The sequence below is a fragment of the Mixophyes fleayi genome, chromosome 9, assembly GCF_038048845.1.
Source record: "Mixophyes fleayi isolate aMixFle1 chromosome 9, aMixFle1.hap1, whole genome shotgun sequence".
NCBI classification, from domain to species: domain Eukaryota; kingdom Metazoa; phylum Chordata; class Amphibia; order Anura; family Limnodynastidae; genus Mixophyes; species Mixophyes fleayi.
The window spans coordinates 64,717,857-64,742,232 of NC_134410.1; the positions used below are offsets into that span (position 1 = coordinate 64,717,857).

At 40.5% G+C, this 24,376-nt stretch overlaps 1 protein-coding gene across 1 annotated transcript in view; it reads right to left on the bottom strand.

The window, feature by feature from the left end:
• LOC142100711 (uncharacterized) overlaps window positions 1-24,376 on the bottom strand; it is a 102,148-nt gene that overhangs the window by 70,329 nt on the left and 7,443 nt on the right. The window contains exons 3-6 of the mRNA XM_075184454.1: window positions 22,199-22,260; window positions 15,839-15,941; window positions 15,662-15,747; window positions 6,041-6,141 (exon numbers count right to left, since the gene is read on the bottom strand). Coding sequence (XP_075040555.1) covers window positions 6,041-6,141; window positions 15,662-15,747; window positions 15,839-15,941; window positions 22,199-22,260 — 352 coding nt within the window. The remainder of the gene's footprint in view (window positions 1-6,040; window positions 6,142-15,661; window positions 15,748-15,838; window positions 15,942-22,198; window positions 22,261-24,376) is intronic.

The window sequence follows — 24,376 nt, forward strand, 5'->3', positions numbered from 1 at the left end:
TCTGTCTCCCACTTAACTTCCTACCTTATCTTCTGCCTCTGCCCCCTACTCTCCCTCTCTCCCCTGCGTCTCTCTGTCTGTCCACCCCTCCCCTTAGATTGTACGCTCCTCTGAGCAGGGCCATCTCTCCTCCTGTTTCCACCACTTCTAACTCTGCTCTCCAGCTACTTAGCCCTCCTCCTCAAAGGTCCTCCACCCCACATCCACTTTCGCTCCCTCCTCCCCCCTGGGGGTCTCCCTGTCTTCCACGCCCCCCTTCTTGGGCCCCGTCATTTTCGGATCCTCCCTCCCCCTTCCCCGCCCTCTCTAGCTGTGCATTGAGCGTACTGAGTTGCTGTGTTTACTGTACTGTGCTGTCTCCCATTGTATTGTGATTTTGTTTGTCTCTGTACGGCGCTGCGGATGCCTTGTAGCGCCTTATAAATAAATATTAATAATAATAATAATAAAAGCTGCGATTTTGACACTCATGTTCAAAATCGCTGGTCATCTCTGGTGATTTTGAGCGATGTAAAGACTCCCAAGTTTAGCTAACTCTCCTGTGTTTGGCAAACTCTCCTGTGTTGTAACAGTGAGTTGTAAACACATCACTATTACACTGGCCCTGTCATACAGCTGCCGGAGCTCCGGCAGCTGTAAAAACTATAAAGAACAGATCAAAGTTAAAAAAAAAAAAAGCGTGGGGTCCCCCCGCTATTTATGCTTAACCCTAGTGCTGCCTGACTGGTGCTGGTCCCGTGAAAATCGGGGAAAAATTTTGCGTGGGGTCCCCCCGATTTTCACTTTACCAGCACAAGGCAAACCAGCCAGGGTTGGCAGCACTATAGCAGGGGGATGCGCGGCAGGGGTCCCCCTGCCATAATGACTAACCAACCCTAGACTGTTCAGCGCTGGGCTAGATTCCCTAGGGAGTGGGGTCCGCTGAAAAAAATGAGCGGGCCCCCCCTAGAAAGAACCAGCCCAGTGCTGATAGCACTAGGGCTCTTCCTACTACCCCTGGGCTGTGGGTAGTAGGGTAATACGGCGGTAAATAGTAGAAAAAAATAAACTGACACCAATTTTGTTTGTGGAACTACAAGTCCCAGCCAGCCAGGTTGCCCTAAAAACTGTGGCCATGCTGGTGCTTGTATAACTACAAGCACCAGCATACCCATGGCAGCCAGGGCATGTTGGCACTTGGAGAACCACAAGTGCCAACATGCTCTGACATTCTTGGCTTGCTGGGTCCTGTAGTTCCACAAAGAAAAAAGTTAACAAAACAACAACACCCTCATACAAACCACACATATTAATTAAAAATAAAAAACCCACAATAAAGACACTAACAACCCTCTTTTTAACCACAACTATTTAATAAAAATAAAAAAAAACAAATACTTACCAATGATGTCTTCTTTCTTGATCCAAAGTGTCCTTGCTTGCCCCAGTCCCTTACTATTTGTACATCCATCTTGCCGGCTTGCCCCAGTCCCAGCCATTTTTACCTCCATAAACTAATCTGTGCCAACTGGAACACTTCGCCCAGAAGGAGCACATATTTGTAATATCCCGATTCTTTAGTCTTGATTGAAGTGTAAAAAAAAACAAAACAGGAGCGCTAATTACCATTACAGTAATTAGCGCTTACGCAATTAACGTAGCGCATTGCGCATGCGCTACGCTACTTGCGTAAACTATATTTACTGTATTACAGCTTACGCAAGTAGCGTAGCGCATGCGCAATGTGCTAGGTTAATTGCGTAAGCGCTAAATACTGTAATATGTGATTTCCCCACTAGCGTGGGAAACTACCATAATACAATACTTAGCTCTTACGCAAACAGCGTAAGAGCATTGCGGAACGGACCTCCTACTAGGTAGGAGGTGTTTGCGGCGGCTCCTGGTTTTGTTTTTTGTTAAACTTCAATCAAGACTAAAGAATCGGGATATTACAAATATGTGCCCCTTCTGGGCGAAGTGTTCCAGTTGGAGGTACAAATGGCTGGGACTGGGGCAAGCCGGCAAGATGGATGTACAAATAATAAGGGACTGGGGCAAGCAAGGACACTTTGGATCAAGAAAGAAGACATCATTGGTAAGTATTTGTTTTTTTTTTATTTTTATTAAATAGTTGTGGTTAAAAAGAGGGTTGTTAGTGTCTTTATTGTGGGTTTTTTATTTTTAATAAATATGTGTGGTTTGTATGAGGGTGTTGTTTTGTTAACTTTTTTCTTTGTGGAACTACAGGGCCCAGCAAGCCAAGAATGTCAGGGCATGTTGGCACTTGTGGTTCTCCAAGTGCCAACATGCCCTGGCTGCTGTGGGTATGCTGGTGCTTGTAGTTATACAAGCACCAGCATGGCCACAGTTTTTAGGGCAACCTGGCTGGCTGGGACTTGTAGTTCCACAAACAAAATTGGTGTCAGTTTATTTTTTTCTACTATTTACCGCCGTATTACCCTACTACCCACAGCCCAGGGGTAGTAGGAAGAGCCCTAGTGCTATCAGCACTGGGCTGGTTCTTTCTAGGGGAGGGGGGGGGGGGCGCTCGTTTTTTTCAGCGGACCCCACTCCCTAGGGAATCCAGCCCAGCGCTGAACAGTCTAGGGTTGGTTAGTCATTATGGCAGGGGGACCCCTGCCGCGCATCCCCCTGCTATAGTGCCGCCAACCCTGGCTGGTTTGCCTAGTGCTGGTAAAGTGAAAATCGGGGGGACCCCAAGCAAAATTTTTACCCGATTTTCACGGGACCAGCACTAGTCAGGCAGCACTAGGGTTAAGCATAAATAGTGGGGGGACCTCACGCTTTTTTTTTTTTTAAACTTTTATCTGTTCTTTCACTTTTTAACACTGCCAGGGCAGTGTAACAGTGATGTGTTGATACAACACGCTGCTATCAAGCAGCGTGTTGTATCTGGCGTGTTTAGAAGCAAACTCTCCTGAGTTTGCTAACTCGCAGCTTCATACATTGGAGACTTGTATAGCTGCAGTGGCAAACAGTGGTGAGTTTGATCTCTGGCGATTTTGCAAGTAGCGATTTTGACAGAAGCAGAACTTTGGCGATTTTGTATGAAAACTCAGCTTCATACATCGGCGAGTTTCAACTCTCCCGAGAAAATCGCTGGAGTTGCAAACTCGCAGCTTGATACATTTACCCCCTGGAGTGCTTATGAATAAAACCTTTCGACAACTAAAATCTTTATATATGAAGATAAACAATTCCTTTTGATAGCTGGAAGTGGTGCTGTATATGCCAGTCAATTGATTTGCATCAATCTGTGGTCTGACCAGAAGAACGGATCTAGTTCTGGTTCACATGGCAAGCTACAGACTAAGGGGTATATTTACTAAACTGCGGGTTTGAAAAAGTGGAGATGTTGCCTATAGCAACCAATCAGATTCTAGCTGTCATTTTGTAGAATGTACTAAATGTTAAAAAGAATCTGATTGGTTGCTATAGGCAACAACTCCACTTTTTCAAACCCACAGTTTAGTAAATATACCCCTAAAATACTTTAAGTACCTAATTAATGTTTATACTGGTCCTAATTAATTTATGTCATACTGATCTGTAAATTAATTAATAATTTATATGGTGAAGTATAATGATACTAAGATTTCTATGCACATGTTCATGAATTTTAGTTTATATATGTACCTATGTAAATGATTTTAATATACTTTTATTAATACAATAATTTTTAGTTCTATTTAAGTGGTTTTTGGTAAGTTCCTGCAATATGTATGATTTTTGATTATCTTTTTATTAAGAGTAATCTTGTGCTGCTCATACATCTTGCTTTGTCTTATAAAAATATGCCCCTGAAGAACCTCATTACGCCTGCCATGGAAAGCAGAAAAACTTATAATTTACCATCCTAAGGTGCCAAATAAAATTTTGTGGCAATGGTACAGGACAGCACAGGCATGATTTAAAAGCAAGCATCTTACCTAAGGGTATGCGGGAAATATGTAATAATGATTACTTTATTTTATATGCCTGTGTAAACTATGAGTATAGAGTCTCTTTGTACTTAATGAACATCAATACATAATCTAAGCATAATGCAACAAGCACATCCTTATTAGTTTAACATTCATGAAACGTGCTTTTGAAAATGTATTTTCCCATGTGAGACATATTCCAAAAATGTGATTGGCTTATTTATCACAAAAGTATTTTACACACTGTCTGGGAAATGTACAATGGCATCCACTGTTTTAAAAACACCGCACCTATAGGCCATTGTATGCCAGACAGTGCACTGTATAAATGAAATGCAGACCATCTCCACTGCCTGTATACTGTGGATCGGCAATCTGTGGCGTCCCAGCTACTGCTAAACTACATTTTACAAGATCTTTATACTGGTAAAGGATTTAAGACATTAAGCCCAGGTTTATACAGATTTTTATAAATGGAGCTCATCCTGAAATATATATTCACTATAGAAAATGTTCATTGCTTTGCCTTATGCTGAACAAAAATATTTTGAAAACAATTTATGTTTTGCATACCTTGTCTTGCTGAATAAAACAAAAGTTTTCACATTTCTAAAAAATACCTTGTTCAAATCTACCCTACCCACACACAAGGCTACTTGTTGAGATCTGGATATTTAGAATTATTTATGAATTATGAGATCACCTTAAATACAATGCAAGTTGTGGATAAATGCAGGGCCGGATTTACCGCTAGGCAACCTAGGCACCTGCCTAGGGCCTAGCGGCTCTCGGGGGGCACAGCTGGGGGGGACAGGAGCAATTTAAAAAAAAAAAAGTAAAAAAAAAACCTTGTGCGGGTGGGAGGGGTACCGCGAATCGGGGGAGAGGGGGGGGGGGGGGTCGGGTGCCGCGAGTCGGGGGAGGGGCCACATGGGGCTAGTGTGGTGGCTGGTCTCCTCCCTCCCTCCTCTGTGTGGCCTGCTGTGTGTCACATGGGACATGCACTACATCACAAGTGCCGTCCCATGTGTGAAGGTGATGAATACTCCACAGCTCCTACAAGGAAAAAGGTAAGTTGGGGGAGGGGTGGGGTAGTATATTAAGTGTGTGTGTGTCCCCACTGCGTCCTGGTATTGTGCGTGTGTGTCCCCACTGCGTCCTGGTATTGTATTGTATTGGGGGGGGGGGGGTGGGGGGGGGGTGTGTGTGTGTGTGTCCACTGCGTCCGTGTATTATGTGTGTGTGAGGGGCCACTGCGTGCGTGTATTATGTGTGTGTGAGGGGCCACTGTGTGTGTGAAGGGGGGGGGCCCAAACCGATATCTTGCCTAGGGCCCCATGAGGTGTAAATCCGGCTCTGGATAAATGGATGGAAGCCCTCGCCAGTAATGAGTGTTTGTCTTGCTGGATACAAGAGAAGGTTTTGATTTCTTAAGATGTTAAATTTATGGGCTCACACACATCCCAACTGTCTGCCCAATTGGTAGGCAAACTATACAAATATTAAGAGAAATAAAGTTCTTTGATTATACCACATCTTTGATAAACTTAACATGGAATAAATGTAAAGGGAAGATATGTTCTGTATACCCTAATGTGTGACCCAACTATTAGTGGAATCATGTAACCAGAGAACTTAAGTATGTGTACAGAACAGCAGTCAAATACCAGCCACACAGTTAATATACTTGCTGCATGGTTGCGTTACAATCAGCACTGATGCATGCTGCATGGCTGCAGGTTTTACATTGTAACATGTGTCTGAACAGATTGCAATGCATCAATGCAGCATATGTATTCCTTATATTGGTGGTAATAGATGGTCAATAACCACTCAGAGATGGATATTGTTTATCCAGCCAATAGGGCATATCTTTAAGAGGTTTTGCCTGCTGAAAGAGAATGTACATGTTAAGTTAACCATAAGCAGAATCATGTGTGACCAAAAATCCTTTCTTCTTCCATGCCTCATATATAGAGGAGTAAACAACTGACAATTTGTGGTTTGTTCATAATAATAATATTAATAATAATAATAATAATAATAATAATAATAATAATAATAATAATAACAATAGCAATAATAGAAAGAATATCTGTAAGAGTATTATGGCCCACCTTCTGCAGCTGCTTTAAGTTCTATCGCTGCTGATAGTTGAGATTGGACAGTCGGATGAAAATCCTTCTTGAGAATCAGTGCTTCCAGATGCAAGCAGTAGCTACACGGGACACATAAGGTATTATTATTTACTTACAGATACATATGGCATGGTACAGTTCATGAGCTAATCAGTTAGTCACACAAAAGACCACATCATGCAAACTAACAATGCAACATCTGGTAGGCGGTATGTTGTTTTTTTTGCAATGTTTTTGACCAAACAAAATTCATGGCACGCAGCCCACTGTCTGACTGTGCTGTGTATGACATGTCCAGATAGTTTCAATTACTTAACTAAAAAAAGTAAATGTATTAACTGAATGGGCAAAGCACTTGTGCCAGATTCATACTTCATACGTCATCTACTTTTTGGACCTCCCCTCCTCACCCATGACTTTGCGTAGTGGCTGGACATGATGACATGAATCTCGTCATCATGGCCCCACCCACTTCACAAAAAAGGAGTAGCGGGATCCGGAGGTTGACCTACTTCCCCAGGAACCCGGGAAGACTCCTTGAAATTCTAGTGAGCAGGTAAGTATGGACCAGATTACATACAGTCTCAGTTTATGAAGAACTAAGGTCTGATATAGTTAGGTTTTGATACTAAATATTTAAAGTGGTCGTCTGCTTTTTGGCAAGACTTTGTTTTTCTAGTAATGGTTATTTTACGAATTGCAAACAATGCTCTTTTATGTACGCAAGTACATTTCAAGGTGCAGATGCACTTCACTGTCTTTGGAAACACCCAGCAAGTTTTTTTTGCTTTTGTTTAATTTATATCTTACACAATGCTCAAAGTGGGGTGTTATGTGCCACAATAACATACCGGCACTTCTCCCCACTGCCATTCAAGCTGCTCACATGCTCCCAAGCAGGCGATTTGCTGCAGAGCATGTGAACATATCAGCAGTTAAAGGGATCAATAATGGGAAGTGGGGGGCTAGTGTCAGAGGGCTGCAGGACGTGGGGCCGTTGGAAGCAGGCCTTCTACGGCACTGCTTGTGGCTGACTGTAACTGTCACTGACTGCACCTTCCTGAAGCACAGTGGTTCTTACAGTTTCTGTAATGCATGATAAGCCAGCTACTGGCTCCCCTGACCTACAGGTACTACATTACTTTCTATAATGTACATACTGCAGGTCATCAACTTACATCAGGAAGATGTGTAAAAGTGAACAGTAGATACTGTCACAATACTAGAGGATATAGTGGATTCACTTTCGTCAACCTGAATTAGCTCGTGCAGGAACAGAGGCACAGAGTCTAACAAATCCCGCAAGGAGGTTTGGGCTTCACTGCTGGTGGGTTCGCAGGCCATGGCCCTCTGCGCTGCATCCAAGTGTGATGAACTGGTATGAACAGCAAGAAAGGTCTGCTCAACGTAGCCAGGACTGGGAAACAAATGTAATTCATGGTGCCAAAGAGGCAAAACGGAAGGGGAGTCAGATCAAGCTGGGTCAGGGACGGATCTAGACATTTGTCCTACCCGGGGCGATTTTAGGGGGGCCTATTTAGGCCTCGCCCCCTTTCTGAAGTCTAAGGCTGCCAGCGGCTGCACACTACTCGGCAGTGGCAGTGTGCTGTCCCGCTGCTCTGATTGTGTTTAAAACACAATCAGAGCAGCCGGGCAGCACACTGTCACTGCCGAGCGGACCTGCACAGTGTGCAGCTGTCGGCAGCAAGCCCCTGGTAGGGGGGGCGATCGCCCCCCCCCCCCCTGGATCCGCCACTGAGCTGGGTCGGTAACTACCAGGTATGAACAGTACCAAACAACAGGCAGAAGAGAAGACAGAAACAGTTCTGGTCAGAATATACAGGAATCTGCAACAATATGAACAGGAACACTGGAGTAAAGGTGTGGAGCCTAATACCCTGGCACAGGCCTGTGCACAGAGCAGGTTTAAATAGCTGAGCTGATGAAATAGGGCGGGTCACAGGTCAGGACACATGACCACAGGTTCAGAACTGCTCTGAAAGAGCCATGCATATTATGTTGTACAGAGTAGCATTGTGACCTAGGGTTATGAGCCTAGAGAGGAGGGAACAGTAGAGGGAGCATGTCGGACAGCGGGTTTGAAAAGTAATAGCTGGACAGCAGTGTGTGACAGAAACACAACTGGGAAACTATGCAGGAACATCTGTAAAAATCACCTGTGGAATTTCATATTCCTCCTTTTATACTGATAATTATACAAACAGTCAAAACAATGAAAATATCAAAGTTTACTGCATAAGCAGATGATTTTATATTTTAAGTGTAACTTTAATGGCCATTTACTGTCTGAGTCTCTGCGTCTGTACTATTATTTGTGATACTCTGCTGTGAGTCCTATGGTTGCCTTCTCTGAGGTTAGAATTTCAGATACTAACTTAGAGCCTGTATTATTTTATATATAGTGCTCTACAATGATTGTACAGTGTTCTGTGAAATGCAATGCACCACTGCTTCTCATCTCTAAAATATAACCTGTGACACGCTAAAGCTGGGTACACAATTATGCAATTATCCTGCAGATCACATGATTCACAATGGTTTGGTTAGATTTTGCAAGAGTGTATTTGCTCCCACAAACATGTTTTAGTCATACTTGCCTACTTTCAGGCAGTGCAGTCCGGGAGAGGGGAGTGACTAGAGGGTGGGATATGGCCGGGGCACGGTCAATCACATCATTTTTGTCCCTGTGACGGAAATGATGTTTTGCAGCGGGGGGCAGGGCCAAAATGACGCAATTCACCACGCATCGCGTTATTTTGGCCAGGGAAGTGCAGGAGACTTGCCTGCTCTCCCGGGAGTCCGGGAGACCGACCCGATTTTCGGGAGTCTCCCGGACATTCCAGGAGAGTTGGCAAGTATGGTTTTATTGTACCAAAACAAATCGCAGCTGTTGATTTGGTTTTCTACCCTTTCTACAATTCATGATCAATGGTGCAATAATGTCGGGCAAATATGGAAGTGAGTACGCACTCATGACCAGCAGAGTAGGCAGCTATCTGTAGAGTGTGTACAGAGTCAGGATATTTTCAGCAGATTGTTTTGACAGATGAAGATCACAGATCAGAAGGTAAATTGAGAAGGTGTGTCCGCATGAATCGGTATGCTTATCAGGACTTTCAATCGTTGGTGAAATTGTTACAGAAATTGCATCTGAAGTAAAATTGCATAGTCGTGGACCCAGCTTAAGAATGCTGAATTCAGCATAGAGTTGTTTCGACACACTGGGATTATTGATACTGTATATATCCATATATATTTCTTTTTTTCAAACAATTTCCCAATCCCCAAATGAATGGAACTGAAAGCCAAAATCTGGACTTTCAGTTCCACTGCGCATGTGTGAGCTGATAAGCTGGATGCATGTGCATATATCTGTAGTGAATGCCCAGGTGAAGCAGTAAATTAATCCTTAGAGATCCAAGTTTATTTATGTGTGCATAAAATTCTCCGATTTACTTCGTAAACATTATTTATCTGTCATGTTTGCATTTACACATCTTGTTTTTGTTTCAGATTAAAATATCAACTGGGAACTGGTGATGAACTACTTTTCCAAACAGCACTAAAAGAGTGATAATATGTGGTGGTCTGTATTGTTAAGACCAGAATGATCTGATATACTCTAATAGGTGTTCTATGAACAATTATGTATATGATACAGGGAGGTACATAAAGCTCATTGTACCTATACAGCAGGAAGTGATTCCACTGTGGAACGCAAACCAGAGATATCGCCACAGCTGGCTCTTCGCTCTACTGGTCTCCTTTCGAGCAGAGGCAACGATCCAAAAAGGACTTTTCTGCATGACAGGATAATACCGCAAGTATCTGGGCAACAGCCCATTTTCTTCTTTGGAATACAATTACTGGAACTTTTACTTTACTTTTACTTTTAACTTTACTTTTTTTAACTTTAAATGGATTTCAATATGAACGATCACCAGTAATTCTGAATTTTTTATCTATACTTTTCCTTGCTGGATAAGTAATATTATTGGACTTCAGAAAATCGAGATACAGCATTAACCCATTGTGCATTGTTTTTATTTATTATTGTTTTACTGTTATATTAAACATTATTAGATGTTAATACGCTTCTAGCTGCATTGTATAGGTACAATGAACTTTATGTACCTCCCTGTATGATATACACAATTGTTCATAGAACACCTTTTAGAGTATATCTGGTCATTCTGGTCTTAACAATACAGACCACCACATATTATCACTCTTCAAGCACTGGTTTGAAAATTAGTTCTGACCTATACCCACAAGATTTAGGATATTCTTGTTAATCCAAGCTGGTTTTTGTAGTGAGACAACTATTTGCCTCTACTAATATGTGTGTGCATGTCATCTCTGGTTGCAGGAACCTGGTGATACCTATACAGACAATTCCTCATCTCACTTCACTAGTGAGAGGGAGCAGGAACAGGTACAGATAGACAGGAGCAGAGGGTAAGGGCAGGAGGGAATGAAACGGGATGAGGCACAAAGGAGAGCAGATGGGGAATGAAAGAGGGGGTTACCTGGGATGACGATCAGGGTACATGAGGATATTGGACAGATAAGAGAAAGGAGATTGGACACATGGAAGACAAAAGGAAGAGGTGAACAAACACAGGAGAGACATTAAGGAAAATTGAAGTAACACAAGAGACATGGAGGAGAAGTGGGGGGGAATAGGGAAAGTGGGGGACACAGGTCGGATAGCCTTATATAATTTAATATGTTTTATATTAAATTATATATTGTTAAAAATAATCTAAAATTAATTTCACACTAACAAAATCTCTAAAAATTCTAGGGGTCAAGATGGCCCCCAGGGCCCCAGCCATTCTCTTCAATTTTCCATTCTAGCGCATCTAAATAAAAAAGATTGCTTTGTGGATCCGAAAGACCGTTTTACTATACCTTACACTATTGAAGAAGGAACCAATATTTTGAGATCCTTGAATGTGGACGTTTGTTTCTGCCCAGGCAGTGTATAGTGGTGTGCACCCTCCAACGCAGGGCTAGCGTGTATCGGAGAGCCGTGGTTGCCAGACAGAAGGTGGAGATCATAAGTAGTATCGTTTTACTACCTCCTAAATATATCCAAGTCTCACTATTGGTAGCATATTAATTCAGAAGATTAACTCGCTAATGTATTCTTCATACACCTGATTGATTCTGAAGGAACTCTTTTTGAATGGGATATTTTTCTCCCAAATTAAGAAACGTTATTATTAGTTTCCTTCCTGAAGATCTGGATCCATTTCTTTGGAAGTTATTCACTGTTTGATTTTCCATGTGTTTTATATGCTCTATACAATTGAGATGATATTGTTTCTCATGCATTGTATTATAGGATTTTAATGTAGTGTTCATTATGACTACTTATGACTTTCTTATGAACATCTATGAACACCTGAAGGTTCCAGCCATTTTCTTCAATCTTCCATACCAGAATGTCTAAATTCCCACTTTGACCACTGATCTTACTTTAAAACAGGGAGGAAACGTTGTGACTCTCTTCATTGGATGTTTGAAGCTTTTTATAAATTATCGTCAAAGTGTGCCTACAAATGTGATTTCTCACAGACGTTCAACTGGAAAGTTTAAATTTGGAAGGAATACAATAGGACCTTTTATAACTATGGGAGACATGATCTCTGGCACAACAGTAGTGTGGAGAATGTGTGCCCTTTTGCAGGGAGAAAAAAAGATGTGCACGCTCCAAAATAGGGAACAACTCTCTAGCTCCTCTCTCATTTCAATAATTCTGTCCCACAAAACGAAATCTTGTTTGTATGTGTAATACACACTTAGCAAGGAACCCCCTCAATCTGCCCATGTCCTCCCATCAGCAGGTGCACATTTTAACGCTCTTCCAATGCAACCATTTTCAATGCAACCTTTCCCTTAAAACTTATTGCAATCATCACCTAAGTACTGGTGGCGAGCAGAGGTGGTATTAAAAAAATAATCAATATCCAGGCCTTTTAATGGACATCTATTAGGTTTAACATCTGTTGTTGGAAAATGTTGAAAACTGCTTTAATAATAGCATCATTAGCAGAGGTTCGGTGTGTTTATAAGAGATTAATTTTCATAATGGCTGCTTTCGATGAGAAATTATTAGCCTACAGCATTCTTGCCTATTTTTCCTTGATGATGAAATTTGTGTTATGTCCTCATCCACTTTGCAGCGTTAAAGCTGCTCTTTCCAGGTTGCTTCCCCCTCACTCAGGAGTCTCCCAGACATTCCAAGAGAAGAAGAAATTATGGACCATGGTATTGTAGTAGATGTTGTCTACTGGGTGTTTGCAAGAGCTTATCATAATCTTCTACATAAGAGATTGAGCTGTATGTGTGAGACCCAGTGGTAACAATAAAGTCCAAAATGTTCTACATGGTGTTCAAGAAATATTTGTATTTTGGAAAAAGTAATATTTGCCATTTAGAACTCATTTTTCAATTGGCGCAGATTAAGACAGCTCTTCCAACTAATTTGTTTATGTATTTAAAACATAAATGCAAATAATTTGATTTTTATAAAATGATATCCATTACTATTTTAATAATAAACAAATTAACTAAAATAACCGTCTGGGTTTTTTTACACTGCTGAGACTTTGTATTGTATGCAGAATGTGGGATTGCTACACTGCAGTCCATTAATGACATATTGTGATATCACCAGAATAGTCCCTAAGGGGGAAGCAGAGAGACCTGCTAAATCACGTCAGCTTCTAATAAATCAAGTTTACACTTAATTAAAAATATTGTTGTCTCCTATGACCCTGGAACACCCCCACTTGATAAAAAGTCATATAAAATATAAAGGACTAAAATAACTAAGGTAAAAGGAGAAAAATAATTGATGTAGGTGCTGTATACATAAATATTATTATTATTATTATTATTATCATTATTACTAATTACACTGAGTGCCCTGGTATAAAACTTTGTATGGGCCTCTACTCACACTACTACTTCTCCCTTCCATCTTAACAGTAGACAGACACAGCGAGGAGTCTGATCTCTAGAAATTGCAGGGAATAACATGCCTAATTGGACAGTAGAAAGCATGTCAGCCAGAAATAGTCTCTGGCATGGAATGTTATTCCCAAATAATAATCTTTTGCTGTCACAATAATATAACCTTCACAATTTTATGGTATTTCTGACAACCTCTCTTGAACTTCCCGGTTTACTCCCCTTCCTTCCTCCAATTATACTCAGGGGGATTTCTGGCCAGCAAAAAGGGAAAGTGTATTACACTTCCAGTGAAATCCTCATTGACTCTTCTTTCTCTCTTCTCTTTTCCTGCTTCTGATTTTTCCTCCTGCCATTTAGGATGCTGACTCCTGTCCATACGGATCAGTGTAGTTAGTAAATACTTTAGCTAGATTGTGGGTATTGGGAAAAATTGCATAGCTTTGGAAACTGTATAGGTCATATTATTGTGATACATGTAATAATAAGTTGATGTAATGTAAAAGGTTATAAAATAAAAAAAGTTGGGACTGCAGAACCAACTTTTCAGGCCCATTGCACCTTTCTAGGAGTGTTGTGAATGTCAGAAACATATATTGTAGCCAGATTCCTCTATCGCCTCTGAGGTGGCGTAGGTCAGCGCTGCTCTATTTTTGAGCAGAGCTGCTTTAATTGTAGTAACTAAATATTATATGTGGCTCCACTCTCAGCAAAGACGGAGCAATGTGGATCTCTGTAACTTAGTTTATTTTTTATAACTATTGTAATGCATTTTATGTGTAGGTGATACTATTATATCTTCCCCATCTTCTCCCACTTGACTATAATAACTATCTGAAAATGTATTTTTACTTTCAATTTCTTCTTCCCAATTCACCCAAGGCACGGTGCCAGGATTGGAATTTCTGTTTAACAATCTGCAGGTCACCAGCACATTATCTAAATGACTGATGCTCCTCCCAACATCTTGACTTTAATTTCCTATTTCTGCTCCTTTCCTGTGCTTCAGTTATGGATAATTCTGTACTTTCCTCCTCAACTTCAGTCTTTATTTAAAGTACAATAGTTGCCAAAATATTTTCATTGACTACATTCAATTCTATAGAGAACATTGGTTGAAGCAGCATATTAAGGGGGAATTCAATTGGCTGCGTTACTGTCAAAAGTAACGTGGCCGGCGCACCATTACCGTTAATACAGTAATTTTAACCCGGATTTCTGCTCGCGGTTCCCTGAGCAGCGAGCAGAAATCAGCTTTAAACATTACCTTACTAATGGTAATAATGCGCACTATTACCGTAGTAACTGTAATAGTGCGCAGGCCACGTTCCTTTTGGCAGTGACACGGCCAGTTGAATTCCAGTCAATAACTTGATGAAATTGTCCAGAATTATTTTGCTTAAAGGGGTATTATATGCCTAGCAATTCAGTATAAAAGCACCCTGAAAACTGGATAGAATAGTTTCAACCAGAAAAAACATTAACTTTCTTAATTGAAATAACACAAAGAAAACAAGCGCAAAATGGGTGCTACACTTTCAGCCACAGTTTGTCACCAACACTTGGTGAGCTGTGAAATTAACATTCATTTTACTCATATGTGCAGCAAATAGGACACTGCTGGCTGCTGGAGAAGTATGGAGTAATCATGATGTTACCAAGATTTGGCAAAAGACACCTCTTCTCTAAATACACAGTCTAATTGGAAACACAATATTGAAAATGTATGCTTGTTTTCTTACAATGCAAGTGAGAATATTCAATAATAGTGAATAAATATCTAGCATTTTCCAGCTCTGCACATTTAATGACTCCAACTTGCTGTGTGTAATCTAGCTATGTGTTTCAGTACAGTGCCTTTAGGTAGTACATATTCATTGTGCAGTCCAATCATCACCATCTATTTATATAGCGCCACTAATTCAGCAGCGCTGTACAGAGATCCCACTCACATCAGTCTCTGTCCCATTGGAGCTTACAGTCTAAATTCTTTAACATAAAAACACACAGACCAAGATAGAGTACAGTCAATTTAACAGCATGCAATTAACCTACTAGTATATTTTTGGAGTGTGAGAGGAAACTACAGCAAGTATTATATATATTTATACATGTTGGGCCTAAGTCATTAAGGAGAGTAAAGCATAAAAAAGGAGTAACTTTGTACCTGGGCAAAACCATGTTGTTTTGGAGAGGGGAGGTAAATGTAAAATGTGGGGACAGGTTTATAGTTGGGGTAAGATATGTCCTTGATCAACTTTAAATTTCAGTGTAAAAATAAAGTTATCAAGTATTTGTGCGCTACATGAAATAACATCCAGTATTCAACTTATGTGCAAAATAGAAAATAATAAAACTAATTTGCACCTCTTGCATTGTAACATGGTTTGTCCCGGAGAATATTTACATCTCTCTGTTTGCCTTACTTTCCTTAATGACTCAGGCCAGTAGTCTTTTCAATAGGAGCTTTATCTGAAACCAGTAACTTATTTGGAAATAAAAGCAATTAATGTTTCAGACTTAAGAATTATTAGGCACAGAACTGTCCTAGAGGTTACAGTATTTCTTACAGGAGAGAATGAGGGCAGTATACTCTACCTTGGAAGTTCCAAAAGTAGTAACATGAACAGATCTACCTCACTCAACCTCTCTTTGTCTCCCTGAAATGATTTCAGACGTTGTACCTGGCATAGAAGAAAAGTTTTTAATATAAAACACATAACACATCACCATAGTCCAGGTTATGACAAAAACTAATACAAAATGCTTCCTTACCTCTTCTCTATCTGGCAGGTGCTTCAACAATTCATGTAATCTCTCTGAGGTATACATATCTCCATTCCCCATCTTTATATCTTTAACTATCTGTTCAGCTGATCTGCAAAGACAAAAGTTCATCAAGTTAAATAACAACAGCATCTCACTCCATCACCATCTACACTGGCCACAAAATGTATTATTTTATTTTTAAATCCTCATTAGCCACACTGGGCTCCTGCAGCCCAGTTACCCAGAACCTAAGAGAAGAACTAACCAAATAATTTGTCCCAAAATTGTCTTGTGTAGAACACAGCATCCTGAGTCATCGCTCTGCCTGCTACCCTTCAGTGCTGATCCACAGCAAGTGGTCAGGAGGAACCAGCTACAGTCACCAGTAAAGAGGTGCTGTAGCATCCCCAGACATCATCCAGAAGTAATCGATTCCAGGTGCTTGTAAGGGAGCCGGGAATGAGTACTCTCAGTGTCTGGTGGCCAAGAAGCAGCAGTAGGAGGTTTACTCACGGTAACAGGAATGCCTAAAAAGATCTGTTAACCAACTCCCCCAGACACGGTAGCAGAGTAAGCCCATCCTGTGATAACTGCAATTTGTATAAAAAAAAATTGCCAGAGAATATGAGTCAAATTCCATTTTTCATCAGAGTACAGTCCACAATCCAAATGACAAACCAAAAATCAATGAGATCTTGTACAATTTCTCATCACAATGATTGGGTGAATATGCTTCCCACTGTAGAGTTCACTAACTACAACCACATTCATAAATCCACTGACAAAACCAATATCATTATCGTCTATGGTACTCATCCTAAACTCCCTGCTCTGCTATTTCCATTCTTTCCTGGAGTTCCTGCAGTCGATTCTGCTTTCACTTATCCCCAAACTGTCATATCCAAAGCTCAAGCGGCTATTCATGAGGATCCTTGTCAAAAAAGGGCTGCCAATAAATATTGAAGGAATGTACCTCTATTAAGACATGAAGACACTGTACTCTCTCCACAGAACATCAAATTACAAGTGCCTGTCAAGTAATTTGTTCATTGTTTTTTCATTGGACCATATAAAAGAAAAGTTTCTTCCTGCCTCAAATTGCCCGTTTCCTTACACATATGATTTTTTTCCTCTATTTCCTTGGTGTAACCCTGTGTGGTCAACTGCTTTTACTTCCACCAATGTCTTTCAAAAACTATTGTCAGAGATAACCAAGAGGAATTTTAGATTAATAATAATTTGGACTTGACTGGAAGGGCTACAGCCGTGAAAAATGTTTCTGGATCCAGCATCTGATGCTCATGTACTCCCTAATGAAAAAATCTATTCTGCACATCCTCACTGACAGGGGCGGATTGGCCATAGGCCTTATCGGGAATATTCCCAGTAGGCCGGTGACCCATAGGCCGCCTAATGTATTTTTTTTTCCATGACATTTTTTTGTGTTACTTTTGTTTATTTAATCACCGGGCGATCCTCTTAATCCGGGCCAGTCCAACGCAGAGCAGGATTGGATGGAGGGGGGTGTCACCGAGGACATATGCCCCAGGCCCCCCTCTTTTAAGGGACAGCGTGGTAGTCGGTGGCTGGCACCTTGCCCGGGACCTGCCACTTAACCTGTAGTGGCCATGGATCTTATCATCCGTCCCTCACTCCCCCTATGTCCCATGAGGTGCGCACTATGTGACAGGTACAGTCCCATGTGTGCAATGCAGTGCCTTAATCGCGGCCGGAACAAGATAAGTGTTAGTGCAGGAGGGCTTATAGTAATTATATATGTGGCTGAGGGCAGGGGAGCTTATAGCAATTATATGTGTAGCGGAGGGCAGGGGAGCTTATGACAATTAAATGTGTGGCTGAGGACATGGGGGCTTAGGGCAATTATATGTTTGGCTGAGAGCAGGGGGGGGCTTATGGCAATTATGTTTGTGGCTGAAAGGAGAGGGGTTATGGCAATTATATATCTGGCTGAGGGCAGGGAGGGTTATGGCAATTATATGTGTGGCTGAGGGCAGTGGGGTTTATGGCAATTATATGTGTGGCTGAGGGCAGGGGGGTTTAAGGCAATTATATGTGTGGCTGCGGGCAGGGGGGTTTAAGGCAATTATATGTGTGGCTGAGGGCAGGGGAGCTTATGGCAATTATATGTGTGGCTGAGGGCAAGTAGGCTTATGGCAATTATATATGTGGCTGAGGCCAGTGGTCTTATGGCAATTATATATGTGACTGAGGGCAGGGGGGTTTATCGCAATTATATGTGTGACTGAGGGCAGGGGGGTTTATCGCAATTATATGTGTGGCTGAGGGCAGGGGCCATATGATGATTATATGTATGGCTGAGGGCAGGCAGACTTATGGTGCTTATATGTGTGGCTGAGGGAAGTGGAGTTTATGGTGATTAAATGTGTGGCTGAGGACAGGGGGGCTTATGGTGATTAAATGTGTGGCTGAGGACAGGGGGGCTTATGGTGATTAAATGTGTGGCTGAGGACAAGAGGGCTTATGGTGATAAAATGTGGGTGTGGGGTAGGTAGTGGCTAATGGGTGCTATTTTATTTGTGGGGTGATGGAAGGACAATTGAATGTGATGAGAATGAGGTAACTGTATTAAATGTGAATATGAATTATTTAATGGCAGTGGTGTTTGCAGGACATAGGTATATTTATTAAAACTAAATGCTAATTATTGGAGCTAATTATTTAATGTTGAGTGCTGATAATTTATTTGTGGGTTGATGGTGGGGCTATTTAACATAATAGTGGGGCCTATTAATTTAAGATGAGGTGGCAGAACCTTTAATTTAAAGCTGGAGTGGTTTGGGGCTATTAATTCAATATGGGGCTGAGTTCGGGGAGGAGAGCTATTTATTAAATGTGAATAATGCTTGTTATGGAAAATGGTTATATGAAACGTAAATACTAGTAATTTATTGCTGGGGCTGTTGGGAGGAAGGGAAATAGGTTTATTTATTAAATGGGAATACTATTAATTTGATATCAAGCCTGGTTGGTGGGAAATAGATCTATTTATCAAATGTGAATACTGTTTAATGTTTTAATGCTGGGGGTAGAGGGAGGCCTAATTATAAAACGTAGGTGCTTTTGATTTAACACTGCAGCTCGTTGGAGTTTTCTAAATTTGATGTACCCAATTTTTTTCACAAATAGGGCCCCCAAATTACAGGATCCAGACAAGCAGCAACTGAGCAAAAAACACCAGCAACCATAGGTAGGGAAAGTGACAAGAACAGGTAGGAGAGAGCAGGGCAGTGTGTTAACGGTATTTTTCTAGATTGACAGTTCCTCTGTATCGTGTTACTAAATAAGAGCAAATATGTATATTGTGATTACTTTGTGATTATTTTCTGTTGCTGTTTCTTTCTGCTATATTTAGTTGGTCATTTTGCCCTACTTTCTATGTATTAGTCAAAGTGTACCCATCACTCATAAACAGAGGAGGCAGCCATTATGTTTGTGAACCAATAATCATACCTCCCAACTGTACTCATTTCAGCGAGACAGTCTGATTTAGAGCTCTTCCCCCAACTTTTTTTGGGAAAAGTTGGGGGAAGGGTGGGGGCATACCCAATGTTGTACTTATTCCGCATCCTTTTGTGTTGGCCCTGCCTAAAGTTGATTTGGCCCCATCCACATGAGGCCACTTCCAGATTTTTTTTCAGGGCCACTTTAAGTGTCCAATCCACCCTTGCTCACTGATATAGCAATGATCATTGGGTGTTCACCCTATTATGACCAACTCTCTTTAAATGTCAAATACAGAATACAGCTGCAACTTAAGTGCAGATATGAATAATCAAAAAGTAATCAAGTAATTTGTTGTTTCACCGATGTTCTCTCAAGTCAAAGATTAAATGAACATTTCATAGATGAGATCAGTTAAGAGGCACTTATCCAAGAAAATCATTTATTCACTCACTGGTAAATGTGCAGGTACATTAAATTACTCTTCTGTGATCAGACTGACCATATTTTTCCATATCTTACAGATTATTGTGGCATCTGGTGCTCTAGACCTAGCTCACAGCTTTATGGGTGACACCCACAATGGTCCACCCACAGACCACAAACAATTGGTCGCAGCCCCTGACGCACCACCTATAAGCCTTTCACATACCATTTAAAAACATATTTAAGGCATAAAAAGATAAAGATGAGGATTATATATTCCATAATCTTGCACAGTTAACAGTATATATAAATATTAATTTGCTAAATAGAGAAATAATCATTACAAATACATATTATCCTAAAAATCATAAAGAAAATACTGGTCATTTTTATCATTATGTCCCAATGGACCTAATGCATCCAATTTCATAATCCATCTGTCCTCCGCTTGCAGTAAAACATGGACTCTATTACCTAATTTCATGAATCTTACACATTAATAATTTTTATTACCAGACTGTTGGACAAACCTGGTATCAGATATCTAATGTTGCACAAAGGCTCCTCTCTTGAACATTTTTCTTATTGCTTCCCCTATATAACATCTGCCACTAGGCAAAGCACCATATGGACAACAAATTAGGTTTGGCATATAAACAATTCCCTGATCAGACAAAATATACAATTATGATTTATACAAAGCTTTGTTAAGAGTTTGTAAAAGGAAACTATAATGACTACATCTACACTAACCACTTGGTAACCACTGTTCTAGTTAGTACTTACTACAATGGATTCCAAACTTACTCCTCACCATTGTGCTCCTTGTGCTCTTAGATCTCATGAAAGGAATTATTAGTTTATTCCTGGCTATTAGTTTATTCCTGGATCACCCATTTTGTTGTCCTTTCTAATCACACTTGTCAGAGGGTAAAATTCAAAATAGTAAATGAACTGGTCCACTTTCTATAACTACATTTGGACCTGTAATCAACAATTAAGCCTTATTTTGAATTGAGGCTCTATGAAAGGCTTCATCAATGAACTCTTTCTAAAACAGAATGTTCCCCAACCTGCGGTATTATACTTGCCAACTCTCCCGGAATGTCTGGGAGACTCACGAAATTCAGGTAGTTCTCCCGGGCTCCTGGGAGAGCAGGAAAATATCCCGCATATGGTATCTTGCTCCTCAAAATGACGCGATTCGCGGTGAATCACGTAATTTTGGCCCCGCCCCCGCGACAAAAATGGCATTTTGTCACGGGGGGTAGAACCAAAATGAAGCGATCCACCGCGCCCCGCCCATCCCACCCTCCAACTATGCCTCCCCAACCTCCAACTACGCCCCCCTGCCTGGGATCTCCCGAAATTAACTTACCAAAGGTTGGCAAGTATGGGTAACATGTATTCAGCCATACACCCATGAAGTCACTTATCTGACTATTTAATGCCCCCTGTCCCTTTCTGTCTGAGCAACAAGTTTTGCACCATTTGTTGTTTGAGACCTATCTTGTATATCCAGGGGCTGGCTGAGCTAGGGGCAGGGGTGCACCTTGGGCTTGGACACTCTGTAACCTGCAATTTTTTTCCCTTTAAAATGCTCCTAATATTCTTCTGAGCCAAATCTCCCCTCGCCCCAGGCTCACATTTGCAACCAGCCCCTATGTATATCTTAACTGACTGGTTTCTGACCTGCGTTTTGCTGACTACATTTGTCTGTCTGTGTCCCTGGCCTTGGCCATGTTGTCATTTACACACCTATGCTCCTGACCTTTGGTAAGTTACTGACTTTGACATTCTCTTGCCAGCCCTGACCATGGCCTGTTTTCTCTTGTGAGGAAGCTGCCTATGAGACTATTCTTGGTTGTGACCTGTGGGTTCCCCACTGCAAAACCCATTACTCCCTTACAGTGATCCTTGGTGCATAGCAGGCTTCCTACTAGACTACACGTCCATGGTTAGGGAACTGGCAGAATCTTTTATAACAAAATTAGGAATTCAGCCAAATGTTTATATAAGTATTTTAGTTTTAAATGCTTTAAAGTGCGTTTTACTATATATATCTATAAGCATTATAACATCACAAATTTATTTTAAAAATGCAGAAAATGTATTTATTTATCCATTGTGTTACTTTCCTCCTCTTTCCATTATTAAAACAAAACACTTACAAACATTACATGGGAGCAAAACTGCAGTAAGACAAGATTACCGTATTTACTTCAAAACATCCATCAACATTTATTTCTTTGAAAAACACTGTAGTTTTAAAGTGCTCAAATATCACATGAAAACCTCATTGCTATGAACAAGCCCTTAAACACTTACCAGTTTCCGAATGACACAAAAACTTTGTCACACAATGTGGGAGTATGTTCATTTACACCAATACAGGGAAGCAAATACAAAATGTTATTAAATTATCTTGTGAAATGATTTGGAGCCGTTTATTGTTACCTTTTACACTGTTTGAGGAAGATGCCGATATTCATGCTTTTTCTTGAATCAAGCAAAAAGACCTGCAAAGTAAATGACCAAACATAAAAGAAATATTTAAATACAAAGATGTCACACCTGCACAACCTGTCTCTAGCATCCATCCTGGCTTTTCATGTACCAGCCTGTCTGCAACATCTTCATGTACGAGCCTGTTTTCTAATAACTCCCTTTGCATAACATCTTTCATGCCAAGAACAACATTGTGAATGATTGTACCGCAAACCTGTGCTTCATATAGGAGCAGCAAAAACCTCCTCATTTTGACACAAATTTCAGCACTGTCCTGAACAATAGAGCACATAGGGAGCCCTCTTTATGTGTGCCTGGGATAACACGCCACCCGCACATGTCACACCGCAGTGCATCCCTATGGGAAATCACTGACATAAGTCACACACATGTGATCTCCGTCTTACCAAGACTTTCTAGATTAAGCACGGTTCTAAATTATATTTCCTTCATACAAACATTTTATTAGTTCCACATAATATCTCACTTAACTGTATACTGATCTGGGGAATTGATTTCTGTTTTGTTGCAGTAAGTCATGTGTTATACATTGGTATATATTGGCTGGTTCTGTCTGATACATGTTGTTCTGCTATTTGCTGCTCCTACATGAAACTAAAAGCAATAACAAATTGTTTTGAAAAAGGGTTAAGAAGACAGACTGACTACTGGGTGCTTGACAATAATAACTTGGTTAAGAGCAAGTATCTTATTTCAGCAAGAAAGAATGTGGCAAATATGAGCAGAAGATGTGGCACATGTGCTATAATGAAGCATGTCATGAATTGTTTCATTTAGTACACAGCCAAGTACATTTATGGGATTAAGGGGTTTATTTACTAAAGCCTCTATCAACATAATTATAAAAGGAGACCCTTGAATGAATGAACTGCAATTATTTTAGGCTAGATAATTTAGGTTAGGAGCAAGCTTAGGCGACTTGTGGCTCTCCAGCTGTTACTGAACGATGTGTGTATCTCCTTATTTGGGATATTATCAAAAATAGCGTTCAAATGCACTCATGATGCAAATCCACCTGCTGAGCACTCTCATTAAGGCAGCGTGATGGACTGGCCTTTATTATCTTTTTATATGAGCAAAGCAGTTGGAGATGGAGGTTGTTGCTTTTGGCAGCATTTTTGCTGAGCACATTTTGTAGATGAATGCACAAATTAGAGAACAGGTTATAAGGGATATGTGGTGGTTTGGTCACATGCACTTAACTAGGGAGTGACCAACATAACCAATTTATCTCTGCAACTCACTGCCATTCCCACGTTCAGTTTTCCTGTGAAATAAGGTGGTCACACACTGACCATTAAATGGTTCTGTACCCAGTATAGTCACATGGGTGACCCACACACCTCATTCTGGGCCAGTTTTGTCTAAATTGCCAAATATAGTCAAAATTATAAAATAGCTATATCTCTGCTAGCTTCAGACATGCTTTTACAATGCATTCTGATTATTTGCCTGAAATTAGGGTACAGTCTATTCATCAGTACAGCTCTCTTACTGGGAATACTGGTACTTTGATGGGTTAAAGGATATGAACCATGAAGATAAAATACGTTGTTCAATGTTAGCTTGATATTCCACTGCAGCTCTGTTAAAAAAAAAGTCTCACACCCCTCCCCCTTCATTACAGACAGCTGAATATTATCTCATATTCTACAATAATGTCCTAGTGGGATTCCACTTGCCTGAAAACTGAGAATATAGCAATCTGAATTACTGTGACATCACTGGCTGTGTGCCTATGGATCGACCAATCCACACAGTGCCTTTCTGCAAAGCAAGTCTGTCATACTGTCAATCACTCTTTATCTAGAAGAAGCACCTCTACCCTAACTAACATGGCAAACTGAGGAGTAAAAGAAAATTATGGACTTATTTAATTAACCATAGGCACTATATTATTCAGCTCAGTCTTTGGTATATACTAATTATATTATATCAAATAGTGGCTTTGTGTGCTTTTTAATATATTATTTTGCCCACTACTAGAGCAAATTATTTCAACTCTATGTATGTAGTTGTAATAACTACATTATATTGCATCTACTAATGCGGATAGTACATATTATGCACTGTGTATGCTATTTTATCTTCTTTTTAAACAATTCA